Raw genomic sequence first — 20,860 nt, forward strand, 5'->3', positions numbered from 1 at the left:
GGAATCAGCTAGAGCAGCAATTTTAAACAACTTTCCGAGTTACTTCCAATATTAAATTGTGCAGATTTTTATATACAGACATTCTGAGACACCAGCTCCTACTGAGCATGTGCAGAAGTTCACAGCATATACATAAATATGAGTTTGTGATTGGCTGATGGCTGTCACATGATACCTCGGACAGGCAAATTTAAATAAATTCTGAAATGTGCCAGAATTTTTTTTTCCACTGCTCAATCATTTAAAATTCTGAGTAAGTGCTATTGCATTGTCTTTTTATTATGCACCTGTTGGTTATACAATCCTACAGTATTTTGCTTCTGAAGTTAAATATCTACAGGCAGCTGTCCTGAAAGGTCTCAATACATTCACATTAGCAGACTGTATTACAGTAATCGTCTCCCTGGCGTGTGGCCGCGGGGCCGGGTGTGACTCACCAGGTAATAAGAATTATTTGTCTGGGCTGTTCTAGGCCCGTTCACATCACAGATAAGACGTTACATAATGTTAGATCACAGCAAATCAATAGCATAACTCAAGTAATTATGTGAACAGATGAATGTGCACTTCCGTTCATACATATTAATACAATAACAGTAATAGTGTGGAAAATGCCACTTATCATTTGCAAATATTCTACAACAAACTCTGTTTTGTTTGTGAGCACCAGATTTTTATATTATTCATGTTATTTATTTCTGAAAATTGTGTTTTTCCTTTGCTCCCAAAGGGGCTCTGGAATGTATTCTGTTTCACATTTCTGACCCAGCTACATGCTACCCAATAACTGCTTGATATGTTTAGGAGTTCAGATATATCTTTACCTAATTGGCCACATCAAAGGGGACGAAATAAACAAAATATCAGACTTTTCTGTAAATGCTTATTTAGGACCAGATTAGGAGTGGCGTGCTAACCGTTACGTGCAATCAATATCGGCTGCGTATTGGAAGTAGCATGTGTATTAAAAGTTGAAAGTAAATGTGTTCGCTCGAGAGCAATATAATTTAACGCATGTCGGGTAAGTGCAAACTCAGAGCTCTGGTTAACTGTTACGCTCGAATAAAAAGTTGCACAAAACACATTAAAAAGTTACACTCATAATAACACCATCTAATAAAAATTATTAAAAAACAAGATTGCCCAAAAAAGTTAAAGTCTCAAAGACATGAGGTCTCAGGTGTTAGAAAAAAAGGCAGGCAATGGGCTTTATCATAGAGATATTATGTCTAAAGATGTGTGTATATATATATATATATGTACTTACAGACATAAACACATAAATACATATGTACACAAATATAGACCTATATATCAGTGCATTGGAGCCCTTTAAAGTCAAATAGAAGAAAACATGAAAATCTTACTTATTCAATATTCATATTAAATAAAAGTTTTAACTATCGGCTAGATTTAGAGTTCTGCGGCCAAAGGGGTGCGTTAGCTACGCGTGCATTTTTCCCCCCGCACCTTTTAAATACCGCTGGTATTTAGAGTTCACAGAATGGCTGCGTTAGGCTCCAAAAAGGGAGCGTACAGGCATATTTACCGCCACTGCAACTCTAAATACCAGCGGTGCTTACGGACGCGGCCAGCTTCAAAAACGTGCTCGTGCACGATTCCCCCATAGGAAACAATGGGGCCATTTGAGCTGAAAAAAACCTAACACCTGCAAAAACGCAGCGTTCAGCTCCTAACGCAGCCCCATTGTTTCCTATGGGGAAACACTTCCTAAGTCTGCACCTAACACCCTAACATGTACCCCGAGTCTAAACACCCCTAGCCTTACACTTATTAACCCCTAATCTCCGCCCCCGCTATCGCTGACAACTGCATTAAACTTTTAACCCCTAATCTGCCGCTCCGTACACCACCGCAAACTACGTTATCCCTATGTACCCCTAATCTGCTGCGTAGAAGGAAAAAAGAATTGGAAGGAGCACCGGCAGTTAAAATATATATATATATATCTTTATTGAAAAATCCTTAAAACAAAAAGGATAAAAAGGGTAACAGGATATAATGTCCAAAAGGAATCAGCTCACACCCCTAATCTGCTGCCCCTAACACCGCCGACCCCTATATTTATTAACCCCTAATCTGCCGCCCCCAACGTCGCCGCCACCTATCTACAATTATTAACCCCTAATCTGCCGACCGGACCTCACCGCTACTATAATAAAGTTATTAACCCCTAATCCGCCTCACTCCCGCCTCAATAACCCTATAATAAATAGTATTAACCCCTAATCTGCCCTCCCTAACATCGACGACACCTAACTTCAAGTATTAACCCCTAATTTGCCGACCGGACCTCACCGCTACTCTAATAAATGTATTAACCCCTAAAGCTAAGTCTAACCCTAACCCTAACACCCCCCTAAGTTAAATATAATTTTTATCTAACGAAATAAATTATTTCTTATTAAATAAATTATTCCTATTTAAAGCTAAATACTTACCTGTAAAATAAACCCTAATATAGCTACAATATAAATAATAATTATATTGTAGCTATTTTAGGATTAATATTTATTTTACAGGCAACTTTGTATTTATTTTAACCAGGTACAATAGCTATTAAATAGTTAATAACTATTTAATAGCTACCTAGTTAAAATAATTACAAAATTACCTGTAAAATAAATCATAACCTAAGTTACAATTAAACCTAACACTACACTATCAATAAATTAATTAAATAAAATACCTACAATTATCTACAATTAAACCTAACACTACACTATCAATAAATTAATTAAATAAAATAACTACAAATTAATACAATTAAATAAACTAACTAAAGTACAAAAAATAAAAAAAGAACTAAGTTGCAAAAAATAAAAAAATAATTTACAAACATTATAAAAATATTACAACAATTTTAAGCTAATTACACCTACTCTAAGCCCCCTAAGAAAATAACAAAGCCCCCCAAAATAAAAAAATGCCCTACCCTATTCTAAAATAAAAATTGAAAAGCTCTTTTAGCTTACCAGCCCTTAAAAGGGCCTTTTGCGCGGCATGCCCCAAAGAATTCTGCTCTTTTGCCTGTAAAAAAACCCATTCAATACCCCCCCAACATTACAACCCACCACCCACATACCCCTAATCTAACCCAAACCCCCCTTAAATAAACCTAACACTAAGCCCCTGAAGATCTCCCTACCTTATCTTCACCATGCCGGGTATCAACGATCCGTCCACAAGAGGCTCCGAAGTCTTCATCCAAGCCCAAGCGGGGGCTGAAGAGGTCCATCATCGGGCTGAAGAGGTCCATCATCCGGCTGAAGAGGTCCATGATTGGGCTGAAGAGGTCCATCATCCAGCTGAAGTCTTGATCCAAGCGGGGGCTGAAGAGATCCATCATCCGGCTGAAGTCTTGATCCAAGCGGGGGCTGAAGAGATCCATCATCCGGCTGAAGTCTTCTATCAAGCGGCATCTTCAATCTTCTTTCTTCCGGATCCATCTTCATCCCGCCGACGCGGAACATCCATCCTGGCCGACGACTTCCCGACGAATGACGGTTCCTTTAAGGGACGTCATCCAAGATGGCGTCCCTCAAATTCCGATTGGCTGATAGGATTCTATCAGCCAATCGGAATTAAGGTAGGAAAATTCTGATTGACTGATGGAATCAGCCAATCAGATTCAAGTTCAATCCGATTGGCTGATCCAATCAGCCAATCTGATTGAGCTCGCATTCTATTGGCTGTTCCGATCAGCCAATAGAATGCGAGCTCAATCTGATTGGCTGATTGGATCAGCCAATCGGATTGAACTTGAATCTGATTCGAGGGACGCCATCTTGGATGACGTCCCTTAAAGGAACCTTCATTCGTCGGGAGTTCGTCGGTGAAGAAGGATGTTCCGCGTCGGCGGGATGAAGATGGATCCGGAAGAAAGAAGATTGAAGATGCCGCTTGATAGAAGACTTCAGCCGGATGATGGATCTCTTCAGCCCCCGCTTGGATCAAGACTTCAGCTGGATGATGGATCTCTTCAGCCCCCGCTTGGATCAAGACTTCAGCCCGATGATGGACCTCTTCAGCCGGATGATGGATCTCTTCAGCCCGATGATGGACCTCTTTAGCCCCCACTTGGGCTTGGATGAAGACTTCAGAGCCTCTTGTGGACGGATCGGTGATACCCAGGGTGGTGAAGATAAGGTAGGGAGATCTTCAGGGGCTTAGTGTTAGGTTTATTTAAGGGGGGTTTGGGTTAGATTAGGGGTATGTAGGTGGTGGGTTGTAATGTTGGGGGGGTATTGTATGTTTTTTTTTTACAGGCAAAAGAGCAGAATTCTTTGGGGCATGCCCCGCAAAGGGCCCTTTTAAGGGCTGGTAAGGTAAAAGAGCTTTTCAATTTTTATTTTAGAATAGGGTAGGGTATTTTTTTATTTTGGGGGGCTTTGTTATTTTATTAGGGGGCTTAGAGTAGGTGTAATTAGCTTAAAATTGTTGTAATATTTTTATAATGTTTGTAAATTATTTTTTTATTTTTTGTAACTTAGTTCTTTTTTAATTTTTTTGTACTTTAGTTAGTTTATTTAATTGTATTTATTTGTAGGTATTTTATTTAATTAATTTATTGATAGTGTAGTGTTAGGTTTAATTGTAGATAATTGTAGGTATTTTAGTTAATTAATTTATTGATAGTGTAGTGTTAGGTTTAATTGTAACTTAGGTTAGGATTTATTTTACAGGTAATTTTGTAATTATTTTAACTAGGTAGCTATTAAATAGTTAATAACTATTTAATAGCTATTGTACCTGGTTAAAATAAATACAAAGTTGCCTGTAAAATAAATATTAATCCTAAAATAGCTACAATATAATTATTTGTTATATTGTAGCTATATTAGGGTTTATTTTACAGGTAAGTATTTAGCTTTAAATAGGAATAATTTATTTAATAAGAAATAATTTATTTTGTTAGATAAAAATTATATTTAACTTAGGGGGGTGTTAGTGTTAGGGTTAGACTTAGCTTTAGGGTTTAATACAGTTATTAGAGTAGCGGCGAGGTCCGGTCGGCAGATTAGGGGTTAATACTTGAAGTTAGGTGTCGGCGATGTTAGGGAGGGCAGATTAGGGGTTAATACTATTTATTATAGGGTTTTTGAGGCGGGAGTGAGGCGGATTAGGGGTTAATACATTTATTATAGTAGCGGTGAAGTCCGGTCGGCAGATTAGGGGTTAATAATTGTAGGTAGGTGGCGGTGACGTTGGGGGGGGCAGATTAGGGGTTAATAAATATAATTTAGGGGTTGGCGGTGTTAGGGGCAGCAGATTAGGGGTACATAGGGATAACGTAGGTTGCGGCGGTGTGCGGTCGGCAGATTAGGGGTTAAATTTTTTTATTAATTTTTATTAGAGTGGCGGCGATGTGGGGGGACCTCGGTTTAGGGGTGCATAGGTAGTTTATGGGTGTTAGTGTACTTTAGAGCACAGTAGTTAAGAGCTTTATGAACTGTCGTTAGCCCAGAAAGCTCTTAACTCCTGGCTTTTCTCTGCGGCTGGAGTTTGGTCATTAGATTTCTAACTCTCACTTCAGCCAAGACTCTAAATACCGGCGTTAGAAAGATCCCATTGAAAAGATAGGATACGCAAATGGCGTAGGGGGATCTGTGGTATGGAAAAGTCGCGGCTGGAAAGTGAGCGTTAGACCCTTACCTACACGACTCTAAATACCAGCGGTAGCCCAAAACCAGCGTTAGCCCCTAACGCTGGTTTTGACGGCTAACGCAGAACTCTAAATCTAGGCGTATGTATTTGCTGTAAAAAAATTCACAATCCAATGCTCTGCACATAGCAGAATAAGTTATATCTATTTATAAATAGATGCTCCAGTATACATCTATATATATATATATATATATCTATACCTATATATAATTATGTATATGTATATACAGAAAGCTGAAACCAATTTGGTTTTCCAAAGAAGTAGCACATGCTGTAAAGATAAAAAAGATAGCTTATAAAAATTACAGACACACACAATCAGATGATGATATGAAAACATGGAGACTCCAACAAAAAAAGACTAAGCAGTTAATTAGAAAGGTTAAAGCTCATGTAGAAGAGAAGATGATTACTTCTGTTTTCACAAAAGATTGTGAAGATAGAATGTCTGCATTAAGGGATGCTATGAAAAATAGAAACAAGCTTAACACTAATCTTTTTACAAAGGATGAGGTTTTGTTAGCATTATCAAAAATAAATGTTAAAAAGGCATTGGTTCCTGATAATATTCATCCAAGGGTTTTAAAATAACTTTGATCAGTGCTAACTGCCCCATTAACTGATCTGTTTAATCAGTCACTATTAACAGGAGCTGTTCCAGATGATTGCATAATAGTAAATGTGATACCTCTTCATAAAAAGGGTAGTAGAGAAGAATCTGGCAACTACAGGCCAGTTAGTTTAACTTCAGTAGTAGGGACATTAATGGAAAGCCTCTTAAAAGAAAGAATTATGACTTACATAAAGACAAACAATTTAGAGGACCAAAATCAGCATGGTTTTACTTCAGGGAGATGATGTCAGACTAATCTAATTGACTTCTTTGATTATGTAACAAAAGTATTAGGTAAAAGTATGGTGCAGTTGATGTAGCATATCTAGATTTCAGTAAAGCATTTGACACCGTCCCACACAATAAACTAATTCACAAACTGTATCTCCTTGGTCTAGACTCAAAAATTGTGAACTGGGTGGAATGCTGGCTTAAGGACAGAAAACAAAGTGTCTTAGTAAATGGAGTTCATTCAGCAGAGGGGCTGTTACTAGTTGTGTTCCTCAGGGGTCAGTTCTAGGGCCTGTTTTGTTTAACATATTTATCTGTGATATCAGCAAAGGGCTACAGGGGAAAGTATGTCTGTTTGCAGATGATACAAAGTAGATGTTCCGGGGGGGTAGACAAAATGAGAAGTGATATACAACAATTGGAGGATTGGACAAATGACTGGGATCTAAAGTTTAACACAGCAAAGTGTAAAATAATGCATTTAGGGAAGAAAAATCCAAATGTTAATTACAGACTCAATGACACTTTACTGACTGTTACAGACGAGGAACAGGACTTGGGAATTTTTATTTCAGATGATTTAAAACTTAGTAAACAATGTAGTAATGCAGCGAGTAAGGCTAGCAGAATGCTTGGATGTATTGGTAGAGGTATTTGCAGCAGAAATAGTAAGGTTCTTATGCCACTTTATAGATCATTAGTTAGGCCTCATCTTGAGTATTGTGTGCAGTTCTGGAGGCCATATCTTCAGAAGGATATTAACAAACTTGAATCTGTACAAAGGAGGGCTACCAAAATGGTACATGGTCTAAAAAATAAAACTTACCAGGATAGGCTCAATGACCTAAATATGTATAGCTTAGAGGAGAGAAGGGAAAGAGGTGATATGATAGCAACTTTCAAGTATGTTAAAGGGCTTAGTAAAACTGAGGCTGTGGGTATTTTACATAAAATGGAAAATTCAAGAACAAGAGGTCATGAGCTCAAGCTGAAGGGAAGTAGATTCAGGAGTAATTTGAGGAAGCTTCTTTACAGAAAGAGTGATTGATTTATGGAATAAACTTCCTCAAGAGGTAGTAGCGACAAACACTGTGGGGGACTTTAAAAATGCCTGGGACAAGCATAAGGCTATCCTACATAATAACTAATGCCTGGGACAAGCATAAGGCTATCTATCCTACATAATAACTAATGCCTGGGACAAGCATAAGACTATCCTACATAATAACTAATGCCTGGGACAAGCATAAGGCTATCCTACATAATAACTAATGCCTGGGACAAGCATAAGGCTATCCTACGAACTAGATAAGTTTATACTGTTAGGTAATATCGGGCAGACTTGCTGGGCCTATGGCTCTTATCTGCGGTCAATATCTATGTTTCTATGTTTCTACATATATATATATATAGGTATAAATATATATTGTACCAAAATACCATCAGATATATGTAGAAATATGTATTTAAAAATACATATAACATATTCTGCTATGTGAAGAACATTGGAATGTGAAATATTAAATGTTGAATGTTGGGTTAGTGCGCATGAGAAAATACGATTGGGTTTGTGCGTAAGAAGGGTGTTTTTTTCTTCACTTTTTTGCTCCATTGACTTCTATGGGGGAATACGTGACCATGCACAATATTCTAACAGCTTTTTGCGCACATCGTGTTGTAATACGAACGCTACCTGAGGCTTGCAAAAAGTTTATTTCTAGCGGAGTTAGCATGCAAGCTTGTAATCTAGCTCATAATGTCTCGCTGACATGTAGATTTTTACTATGACTATTTATATAAATACAATCAATGGATAGCAGTGCAATACTGGGAGCTAGCTGAGCATATCCAGTGAGCCAATGACAAAAGGCATATGTGTGTAGCCACCAATCAGCAGCTGCTTCCCAGTAGTGCATTGCTGCTCCTGAGTCTACCTAAGTATGCTTTTCAATTAATGATCCAAGAGAATAAAGTAAATAACAGAAGTAAATTCAAAGTCTCTAAAAATTGCAAATTCTATCAGAATCATGAACATTTCATTTTGATTTTACTGTCCCTTTAATGGATTCCCCTGTGTACATAAATGTGTTATAAATACAAACGATTAGTTGTTTAATGAGAAGTTTCCAACTGCCGATAACAAATGACCAATGTTTTCTGCTGAGTGGTGCCGAGGGTCTATGTAACCTGTAGCTTGTGTATCAGCGCCTGCCCCTGGCAGTGTTTGTCACATTCTCTGCTCACTTACCTAAGTGTCTGCAACGACCTCAAGTATGGAAGAGAAGCAGCTAATTTCTCCACACCAGCGTCAGTGATGCTGTTTTGTGAGAGGCTGTAGGGAAAACAAACGTATGGTTCAGTGTCATATACTAAGGTAATGTCTGCTTGGTGTCTTCCTCTGCCTTGTGTGTTTGCTGCTATAGCTTCAATCTGAAACGGACTTTACATTCAAAAATATTCTTTATGCATCAATATATATCATTATAATGTTAGATAAAAGCTCTTTAAATTAATATTGAAACAGGAAATGGGACGGATTCTTAGTGCTGTGACGCAGTGATATGTTCAAAAGGGATCCAATGAGATGTCAAGAATGCCGGCAAAATATTCTAATGTGCTGACATTACTCTTTAAGGCAGCATCGCAAAGGGGCGTTTTACTATACATAGCAATGGGTGGCGATGCTGGCGTAATATTCCAAGCCGCATCAGCACTGGCATTGACGATGTTAAGGATCCCCTTTAAATATATAGCACTAAGCCTAATAAATATATCTATGTAACCCTAAACCAACATAACCCACAACCACCAACTAACCCTACACTACTTAACCCCTAAACCGCAAAATAAATCTACACTAATTAACCCCTAAACTGCCATAACCCACCACCAACTAACCCTACACTACTTAACCACTAAACCGCAAAATGTATCTACTCTAATTAACCCCTAAACTGCCATAACCCACCACAAACTAACCCTACACTAATTAACCACTAAACCGCAAAATGTATCTACTCTAATTAACCCCTAAACTGCCATAACCCACCACAAACTAACCCTACACTAATTAACCACTAAACCGCAAAATGTATCTACTCTAATTAACCCCTAAACTGCCATAACCCACCACAAACTAACCCTACACTAATTAACCACTAAACCGCAAAATGTATCTACTCTAATTAACCCCTAAACTGCCATAACCCACCACAAACTAACCCTACACTAATTAACCCGTAAACCGCCATAACCCATAACTACAAATTAACCCTACACTACTTAACCTCTAAACCACCAATAGCCCACCACCACAAACTAACCCTACACTAATTAACCCAGAAACCGCCCTAACCCACAACTGCAAACTAACTCTACACTGCTTAACCCCTAAACTTTCATAACCCACAAGCAAACTAAATCTACACTAATTAACCCCTAAACTGCCATAACCCACCACCAACAACAACTAACCCTACACCAATTAACCCCTAAACTCCCATAACCCACGATCGCAAACTAACTCTACACTACATAACCCCTAAACTGCCATAACCCACAACCGCAAACTTGGCACTACTTTACCCCTAATCCCCCAATAGCCCACTGTAATAAACTTACTACCCTATTAACCCCTATACCGCCAATAGCCCACAGTAATAAACTTCCTATCCTATTAACCCCTATACTGCCAATACCCCTAACCTATTAACCCCTATACTGCCACAACCCCCCAATGCAAAATACACTACTCAACTATCTAACACCTAACCACCCTCCACCTCTAAGCTAAAAAAAACCTAAGCTACAAAAATAACAAACACTATATTTACAATAAATAACAAAACCTAACATTACAAAAAGCAAAAAACAACAGCTGTGCTAATAGACTTTGTTCTCTATACTTACTCCAACGTCTCAAGCGACTGAAGCTCTGGAAATTTTTCTGACAGTTTCTCAACTCCTTTATCTCCAATATGATTTTCAGTCAAGTTGTGCAAACTGCAAGTGTCAAACAGAATGACATAATTAACTAACAATTAATCTTTTGATTCATTTAAAAAGAAAACAAAAATCCAGTTAATCTGAAACCATGAATACAATTATACCGAAAAACAGCTACAAATATATAGGTCCATTCAAGCTTCAGGGGTATTAAAAAGCAGCGTTGAGAGGTCCCAATGCTGCTTTTTACCTAATGCTGGTATTATGAGTCTGACAGGTACAGGCTCACCGCTCACTTTTCTTCTGCGACTTTTCCATACCGCAAATCCCTTTACGTCAATTGCGTATCCTATCTTTTTAATGAGATTTGCCTAACGCTGGTATTTCGAGTCTTGGAAGAAGTAAGCGGTAGACCCTCTCCTGTCAAGACTTCTACCACATTTAAAAGTCAGTAGTTAAGAGTTTTATGGGCTAATGCTGGAACATAAAGCTCTTAACTACAGTGCTAAAAGTACCCTAACACCCATAAACTACATATTAACCCCTAAACCGAGCCCCCCCCCCACATCACAAACACTATAATACATTTTTTAACCCCTAATCTGCGGATCGGACATCGCCGCCACTTTAATAAATATATTAACCACTAAACCGCCGTACTCCCGCCTCGCAAACACTAGTTACATTTTATTAACCCCTAATCTGCCGTCCCTAACATCGCCGACACCTACTTACATTTATTAACCCCTAATCTGCCACCCCCAACGTCTCCGCTACTATATTAAAGGTATTAACCCCTAAACCTAAGTCTAAACCTAACCCTAACCCCCCCTAACTTAAATATAATTTTAAATAATGTAAATAAAATTACTACAATTATATAAATTAATCCTATTTAAAACTAAATACTTACCGATAAAATAAACCCTAAGCTAGCTACACTATAACTAATAATTACATTGTAGCTAGTTTAGGATTTATATTTATTTTACAGGCAACTTTGTATTTATTTTAAATAGGTACAATAGTTATTAAATAGTTATTAACTATTTAATAACTTCCTAGTTAAAATAAAGACAAATATACCTGTAAAATAAATCCTAACCTAAGTTACAATTACACCTAACACTACACTATAATTAAACTAATTACCTAAACTACCTACAATTAATTACAATTAAATTAAATAAACTAAATTACGAAAAAAACAAACACTAAATTACAGAAAATAAAAAAGGATTACAAGAATTTTAAACTAATTACACCTATTCTAATCCCCCTAATAAATTAAAAATGCCCCCCCAAAATAATAAAATTCCCTACCCTACACTAAACTACAAATAGCCTTTTGCGGGGCATTGCCCCAAAGTAATCAGCTCTTTCACCTGTAAAAAAAAAAAACAATACCCCCCCAACATTAAAACCCACCACCCACACACCCAACCCTACTCTAAAACCCACCCAATCCCCCCTTAAAAAAACCTAACCCTACCCCCCTGAAGATCTCCCTACCTTGAGCCGTCTTCACCCAGCCGGGCACAAGTGGACCTCCAGAGGGGCAAAAGTCTTCATCCGATCCGGGCAGAAGAGGTCCTCCAAGCGGCAGAAGTCTTCATCCACACGGCATCTTCTATCTTCATCCATCCGGAGCGGAGTGGATCCATCTTCAATCCAGCCGACGCAGAGCCATCCTCTTCCATCGACGTCCTAACGAAGAATGAAGGTTCCTTTAAATGATGTCATCCAACATGGCGTCCCTTGAATTCCGATTCCTCGAAATTAAGGTAGGAAAAATCCTATTGGCTGATCCAATCAGCCAATAGGATTGAGCTCACATTCTATTGGCTGATTGGAACAGCCAATAGAATGCGAGCTCAATCCTACTGGCTGATCCCATCAGCCAATAGGATTGAACTTCAATCCTATTGGCTGATTGGATCAGCCAATAGGATTTTTCCTACCTTAATTCCAATTGGCTGATAGAATCCTATCAGCCAATCGGAATTCAAGGGACGCCATCTTGGATGACATCATTTAAAGGAACCTTCATTCTTCGTTAGGACGTTGATGGCTCCGCGTCGGCTGGATTGAAGATGGATCCGCTCCGCTCCGGATGGATGAAGATAGAAGATGCCGTCTGGATGAAGACTTCAGCCGCTTGGAGGACCTCTTCTGCCCGGATCGGATGAAGACTTCTGCCCCTCTGGAGGTCCACTTGTGCCCGGCTGGGTGAAGACGGCTCAAGGTAGGGAGATCTTCAGGGGGGTAGTGTTAGGTTTTTTAAGGGGGGATTGGGTGGGTTTTAGAGTAGGGTTGGGTGTGTGGGTGGTGGGTTTTAATGTTGGGGGGGGGTATTGTATTTTTTGTTACAGGTGAAAGAGCTGATTACTTTGGGGCAATGCCCCGCAAAAGGCCCTTTTAAGGGCTATTTGTAATTTAGTGTAGGGTAGGGAATTTTATTATTTTGGGGGGCTTTTATAATTTATTAGGGGGATTAGAATAGGTGTAATTAGTTTAAAATTCTTGTAATTCTTTTTTAATTTTCTGTAATTTAGTGTTTGTTTGTTTTCGTAATTTAGTTTATTTAATTTAATTGTAATTAATTGTAGGTAGTTTAGGTAATTAGTTTAATTATAGTGTAGTGTTAGGTGTAATTGTAACTTAGGTTAGGATTTATTTTACAGGTATATTTGTCTTTATTTTAACTAGGAAGTTATTAAATAGTTAATAACTATTTAATAACTATTGTACCTAGTTAAAATAAATACAAAGTTGCCTGCAAAATAAATATAAATCCTAAACTAGCTACAATGTAATTATTAGTTATATTGTAGCTAGCTTAGGGTTTATTTTATCGGTAAGTATTTAGTTTTAAATAGGATTAATTTATTTAATTGTAGTAATTTTATTTAGATTATTTAAAATTATATTTAAGTTAGGGGGGGTTAGGTTTAGGTTTAGACTTAGGTTTAGGGGTTAATACCTTTAATATAGTAGCAGCGACGTTGGGGGTGGCAGATTAGGGGTTAATAAATGTAAGTAGGTGTCGGCAATGTTAGGGATGGCAGATTAGGGGTTAATAAAATGTAACTAGTGTTTGCGAGGCGGGAGTACGGCGGTTTAGTGGTTAATATATTTATTAAAGTGGCGGCGATGTCCGATCGGCAGATTAGGGGTTAAACATTTTAGTTAAGTGTTTCCGATGCGGTGGGGGGAGCTTGGTTTATGGGTTAATAGGTAGTTTATGGGTGTTAGTGTACTTTTAGCACTTTAGTTAAGAGTTTTATGTTACAGCGTTAGCCCATAAAACTTTTAACTACTGACTTTTAAATGCGTTAGGAGTCTTGCCAGTAGAGGGTGTACCGCTCACTTTTTCCAAGACTCGTAATACCAGCGTTAGGCAAATCCCATTAAAAAGATAGGATACACAATTGACGTAAGGGGATTTGCAGTAGCCTCGAGTCACGGAAGAAAAGTGAGCGGTGAGCCTGTACTTGTCAGACTCATAATACCAGCGTTAGGTAAAAAGCAGCATTGGGACCTCTCAACGCTGCTTTTTAAGGCTAACGCAAGACTCGTAATCTAGGCGTTAGTTTGCTGAATAAAAGAAAGGTTCAGAGCTACATCTAAACTGTAAGCTCCATGGGCAGCCTCTTATTATGCCCCCTAGAATGAAAACTCTTTAGGCAAAATCTCCAATTATATTCCTGTAGTTAGAAAACAAAGGGTTCCAAAAAGCCTCCAATGATAAAGATAAAAACATCACTTTATTGCTTATCTATTAAAACAACAGGAAACATAAAAATTCTGCGTCCACAAAAAACGTCTGATCGGTTTTGGTCATATAGACCGTAATCATAGACTGTCTATGACTACGGTCTATGTGACTGAAATCGGTCAGACGTTTATTGTGGCCATGTAATTTTTATGTTTCCTGTTGTTTTAATGGATAAGCAATACAGTGATGTTTTTATTTTTTATCATTGGAGGCTTTTTGGAACCCTTTGTTTTCTATATACTACAGTGGATTTCAGGAATTTCAATCCGTTACACTAGCCTCTGCCTGCCTGTGTGTTTATCTGTCCAGCATGGATAGGAGCCGGAGACGTCAGGATTCCAGGGTCTGCCGAGGATATGATTGGATGATGGGTGGTCACATGGTTATGTCAAGCTGCTACTGCCGTGAGTGGCGTTTGGAGGATAGGAGTTGTTAGTCTCTCCTTCACACCTGAACAACGGATCACTGCAGCTGTTAAACGCACCACTACGAATGAACTCTGATACAGCCAGGAATAGGGTGAGTGAAGGTCTGACACGCACCACTCTTTTTTGATGCCTCATTGTCTGCTTTCGAATACGCTACTGGGTGGCTAACACACTGATACCCGTTACAGTTATACTGAATGGAGCAAGCGGTTAGCGTCTCTCTCTTCACATAATCATGTGGTTGAATGGTAGAGATCTTCTGGTTCTTTTTGGAGTCTTACTCAATCATAAGGCTCATCCACCCAGCACTTGTTTGCGCTTTCTTCTCACCTGGCATTTTCGTACTGACCTGACGTCAAGCTCTGATGGCTCATATAGCTCAATATCCATTAGACTTTTTGCCTTTTTTCATATATTCCTGTACTGTATAAGACTTCTAAAATAATTTTAAGCTTTTTACCCATTTAGCCACAAAAAAGTGCTCCCCCCTCCCAATTTGCACCCTAGGCAAGTGCCTTGTTTGCCTAGACCAAAATACGCTCCTGAAAAGCACTCAGAATAGGTTTCACCATAACATGACCATAACCTTGAAAATACTGTCTGGGTGGCAAATGTAGTTAACTAAAAAACTTTTTAAGTTAAAGGGATATGAAACACACATTTCTTTCTTCCATAATTCAGATAGAGCATGTGAGTTCAAACAACTTTCTAATTTACTTCTATTCTCAATTTTTCTTTGTTCTTTTGGTATATTTTGTTGAAAAAGCAGGGACGTATGCTTAGGAGCAGACCCATTCCTTGACCACTATATGGCAGCAGTTTTGCAAGAATGTTATCCATTTGCAAGAGCAATAGATAACAGCACTATTTCCTGCCCTGTAGTGCTCCAGATGCTACCTAGGTATCTCTGACACAGAATATCATGTGAACAAAGCAAATTTTAGTCCATTATAAACTTTTTAAAAATGTTATGTTCTGTCTGAGTCACAAAATACATTTTTGGGGGGTTTCATCTCCCTTTACAAAACTGACAGCAACAACCATAATCACTAGACTAATACATTTTATTGTTACTACCAGAATCAGATTAGGCAAATAACACAATGCAACAAAACCATCTGTCTACGTCTCAGCCGGTGCACACAGATACATCTGGACTAAGGCAATGACCTTCAGTTTATTGTTCAAATGAAAACATAACTTACTCTAAATATCGAAGGGCAGGAAATTCTGGGAGTGTATCAACAAGTGTCATGAAACCAGCGTGCCCTTGCTTTTTCCCAAGCCTGTAACAGAAATAAATGATAAATAAACGAAACACAAATTCTACAATTTATCTCATTGCACATTAGGATATATGGGGTGATGTTCGGTGTCTACAGGAACACAAAACTCAAAATTAAACTGATTCAAACAGAGAATTCAGTTTGTAAGGCTTTCTAATTTAATTATTAGCAAATATACTTTGCTCTCTTGTTGAAGAGCATACATAGGTAGGCTTAGGAGAGTGCACGTGTTGTGAGTACTGTATGGCAGCAGTGCTTGTAACAATATTCCTATACATTGTTGAGTACTAGAGCACAGCAGCTTTTGCAAATGCGAGCAATGCTGCCATATAGTGCTCACGATATGTGCACGCTCCTAAGTATGCTCTTCAACAAGAGAACAAAGTATATTTGATAATAGGAGTATTTGGATAGTTGTCTAAAATTACGTGCTTTGTCTGGATCATGTCCCCTTTTTAAGAAATCCCTAAAATCCCTACAAAACTTACGCAAGTATAATTTTTTTAAGTTGCGTGATAGCAGGGATTTCCATCATGGTGTCCTTTGACGGCCGAGGGCTGGAAAATAATAAATAATTATTGTTTAAAAAAAAAAAGAAAAAAAGAAGAAGGTATTGACCAAAATGACAATGAATTCAGGAGATGTTTTAGATAATATCTCTTTAAAGGATTTTATTTTTAAACAAACAAGTTACTTTCTTTTACTCTGTGTAACCCCTGTAAAGGGTTAAGATACATAATAAAAATGCCACACCAGATGAGGATAGAGCCAATGAGAAGCAAACATACATATGTATGCTCCAGTCACTGGCCAAATCTACATATAAAGCAGAATGAGGGTGTACCAGGAGTTTAACTTTAACTATGTATTTAACCCTTTTGTAGGTGTTAAATACACAGTAAAATAAAGGAATATTATTAAAAATAATATGTACTAATAAATTATCATTTTATCTTTATATATATATATATATATATATATATACTATAATTGCGTTTGTAATGTCCTTCGCCGTCGGCAGTTGCGCACGCATCCTCAATGGAATGTTAGCAGCGCGAGGCAGCCAATAGAATGTTGGTTGTGCGTGGAGCCAAAAGAATTCACCTGGATGCAGCAAAGCTGAATCCAGGTGAATTCCGAAAATGGCAGTGTGGTGAAAGGTCCGGATTCTTTCACCACTCTGCCATTTTCGGAATCGACCGGGATGCAATTAAACTTTCAGGACATGCACTCTCCTAAGCCTATCTCCATATGCTATCATGTTTTTTTTTTTTTTTTTTTTTTTTTAAATAAAGCTCATCTGAATCACTAAAGTTCCATCTTGACTTTTATGTCTTCTTAAATTCTGTATAAGTCTCAAACTGTCATTTGAGCATTATGTTTTTTTTTTATTAAACCAAGAAGCAATTTTGTCTATTAACCTGTGAACTGAAGATTAGCAAAGCATGTAAAACAAAAGGGATAAGACAAAGCTATTGCATTAGAAAAAATTCTAAATCTGCTTGAAAAAATGTTTTCTAATGTTTTTGAATATCACTGTGATTTAAGTAATGGTGAAGCTAGCGTGGTGCCGAGTTGCCTGGTAACCAGATGATACTGGGTTTCTAAAGGACTAGAGTGGAGTAAACTTGACAACCCTATGCCATGTGATATACCTTACATGACAATTCTGATTGGCTGGCATGGGGGTCATTGCCATTAACATTACAAGATAAAAGAGAGTTACTCACCAGTTACAGATGTGTCTCTGGATACCAACGAGATTGGAGAGGTCAGTAATGTCCTTTATCTTTTCCACCTTGAATGGATCAATTGTGAATTTTTTAACGCATTGCATCAAGGTCTGATAATTATCGCTGTCATGTAAAATCTTCCACAGCCGAACCGTATCACCCAATGACGCTCTGCAACAACAGGTGTGCAAATGTGAGTATGTAAAACCGTAAGATTATGTAAGTGTAAATATACAGATATTGTACAGTATTATGTAGTAAAACCGTATGATTATGTCAGTGTAAATATACAGATATTGTACAGCCTTTAGTATTATGTAGCAAAACAGCATTGTTTAATACATTTAAACAAAGCTTCAATAAAGGTGGAATATTAAACAATCTAATATTTTATAGTTGGTGACTTAAAGGGGCAGGCTACCCTGACATTGTTATTGTTTTAAAATATAGATAATCCCTTTATTCCCCAGTTTTGCATAACCAACACTGTTATATTAATGTACTTTTTATCTCTGTTATTACCTTGTATCTAAGAGGCCCATTTATAAAGTTCCGTATGGAGCTTGAAGGGCCGTGTTTCTGGTGAGTCTTCAGACTCGCCAGAAACACAAGTTATGAAGCAGCGGTCTAAAGACCGCTGCTCCATAATCCTGTCCGTCTGCTCTGATGAGGCGGACAGTAATCGCCGGAATTCAACCCGATCGATCGGGTTGATTGACACCCCCCCTGCTGGCGGCCCATTGGCCGCGAGTCTGCAGGGGGCGGCGTTGCACCAGCAGCTCTTGTGAGCTGCTGGTGCAATGCTGAATACAGAGAGCGTATTGCTCTCCGCATTCAGCGATGTCTGTCGGACCTGATCCGCACTGTCGGATCAGGTCCGACAGACATATGATAAATAGGCCTCTAAGTCTCTGCAGACTGCCCTCTTATCTCAGTTCTTTTGACAGACTTGCAAAATAGCCAATCAGTGCTGACTCATTAATTAATTGATGGGAGTGGGCACAATATTACCTATATGACACATGAATTAGCAGTGTCTAACTGTTAAAAAACTGTCAAATTGCATTGAGATAAGAGGCGGTCTTTAAGGGCTAAGATTTTAGCATATGAGCCTACCTAGGTTTAGCTTTCAACAAAGAATACCAAGAAACAAAGCAAATTTGATGATAAAAGTAAATTGGAAAGTTGTTTAAAATTACATTGCACTATTTGAATCGTGAGTTACATTTTGACTTGACTGTCCCTTTAATAGAAAACTGGAGGAAATGATCTCCTAACATTTAAGTTTCAGTATTTGTCTATTTGCAGAAAGGACCTAAATCCCCTTCCCTAATCACCTGTTAGCAAATGAATATCAAGTCGCTCTTACTGGATACTATTTTACTACCTGATAACAAATGTTTCAGTAAAGAGACATCTGCTTCAGAATCACTACTGTACTATAAATGGCTCTATTAATTCAGAATTTGAAACCCTGTATTGTACTCATTGTACTCAACATTGTATATTATATATCAAACAGCAGCATTTAAACGTTAAAGGGACGGTTAAAGGGACACTGAACCCACATTTTTTCTTTCATGATTCAGATAGAGCATGCAATTTTAAGCAACTTTCTAATTTACTCCTATTATCACATTTTCTTCATTCTCTTGGTATCTTTATTTGAAAAGCAAGAATGTAAGTTTAGATGCCGGACCATTTTTGGTGAACAACCTGGGTTGTCCTTGCTGATTGGACAGAACCAATAAAAAAGTTCTGTCCAGCGTCTGAACCAAAAATTGTCTGGCTCCTTAGCTTAGATGCCTTCTTTTTCAAATAAAGATAGTAAGAGAATGAAGAAAAATTGATACTAGGAGTAAATTAGAAAGTTGCTTAAAATCGCTGCTCTATCTGAATCATGAAAGAAACAATTTGGGTTTAGTGTCACTTTAAGTCAAACGTAAAGGGACAGTTTGTTCGATCTCTTGTTTTCCTTTATTAAACAGTAATCCTAGGTATTCTTAATCATTGCTGCCAGATGGATAAGGGCAGTTGCACGCTCCGAAACTCACCTAGGGTTATTGTTTAACCCCTTGCGCCAAATGGACATAGGTAATAAGTCACACAATGTTGATGTAGTACACATGTCCAACACAGAGCTGCATGGTGTGGTTCCCGCTGTCAGCATAGACACCAGGGGGCTGAAGGCAAGTTTTTCTCTGAAATTCCTGGTATCGAAGGCGTTAATAAAGGATATCAAGAGAACTAAGCGAAACTGATAATAGAAGTACAATGGAAAGTTTTTGAAAATTGTTCTATCAAATCCATTTAAAGGGACATGAACCCCAAAATGTTTAGTTCATGATTCAGATACAATTTTAAACAACTTTCCAAAATACTTCTTTTATCTAATTTGCTTCATTCTTTAGATATATTTTGTTGAAGAAATAGCAATGCACATGGATGAGCCAATCACTCAAGGAGGCCGATTTATCATTTGTCTGGTGGACCTGATGCGCTGTCGGCATTTATCATTGCACAAGCAGTTCTGGTGAACTGCTTGTGCAATGCCGCCCCCTTCAGATTGGCCTCTAGCAGGGGGTGTCAATCAACTCGATTGTATGCGATCGGGCGCATTGATGTCCGCAGTCTCATAGCAGGCGGACGAGTTAAGGAGCAGCGTTCTTAACACCGCTGCTTCTTAACTTCTATTTCCGGCGAGCCTGGAAAAAAAAAGCTGTTCTATCGGAATCATAAAAGAAAAAAATTGGGTTTAGTATCCCTTTAAGTGAAGCTATTTAAGTTGATTATGAAGCTAACAGTATATGAAGGCTTGTGCACTACCGATCCGTAGAGATCCCTAGCTTTACAGAGAAAATGATGTGCTTAATGGTCCTTTCATTTATATAAGGAACTATCTCTGATGCGCTAAATTACTAGGAGGTAAGTTCACAATGCGATTATTATTTCGGAAGTTAAGTGATCAAACAGCATAAAACAGTTCATAGAAAACATTAAACCCAATCAGAAAGAGCATAACATTTTAAAGTTACTTTACATTTACTTTTATTATGAATTGTGTTTGATTCTCTTTGTATCCTTTATTGAAGAAACAGCAATGTACTAATGTGAGCTAGATGGACATCAGCTAAGCCAATGGCAAGAGACATGTGCAG

The 20,860-nt window shown here is 38.1% G+C and overlaps 1 protein-coding gene across 1 annotated transcript in view; it reads right to left on the reverse strand.

The window, feature by feature from the left end:
- Window positions 1-20,860, reverse strand: part of CIITA (class II major histocompatibility complex transactivator) — a 77,022-nt gene that overhangs the window by 17,805 nt on the left and 38,357 nt on the right. The window contains exons 12-16 of the mRNA XM_053695108.1: window positions 17,700-17,873; window positions 16,458-16,526; window positions 15,889-15,969; window positions 10,442-10,534; window positions 8,781-8,864 (exon numbers count right to left, since the gene is read on the reverse strand). Of these exons, the coding sequence (XP_053551083.1) occupies window positions 8,781-8,864; window positions 10,442-10,534; window positions 15,889-15,969; window positions 16,458-16,526; window positions 17,700-17,873 (501 nt within the window). The remainder of the gene's footprint in view (window positions 1-8,780; window positions 8,865-10,441; window positions 10,535-15,888; window positions 15,970-16,457; window positions 16,527-17,699; window positions 17,874-20,860) is intronic.

This window comes from Bombina bombina, chromosome 11 (assembly GCF_027579735.1).
Source record: "Bombina bombina isolate aBomBom1 chromosome 11, aBomBom1.pri, whole genome shotgun sequence".
In the NCBI taxonomy this organism is placed as follows: domain Eukaryota; kingdom Metazoa; phylum Chordata; class Amphibia; order Anura; family Bombinatoridae; genus Bombina; species Bombina bombina.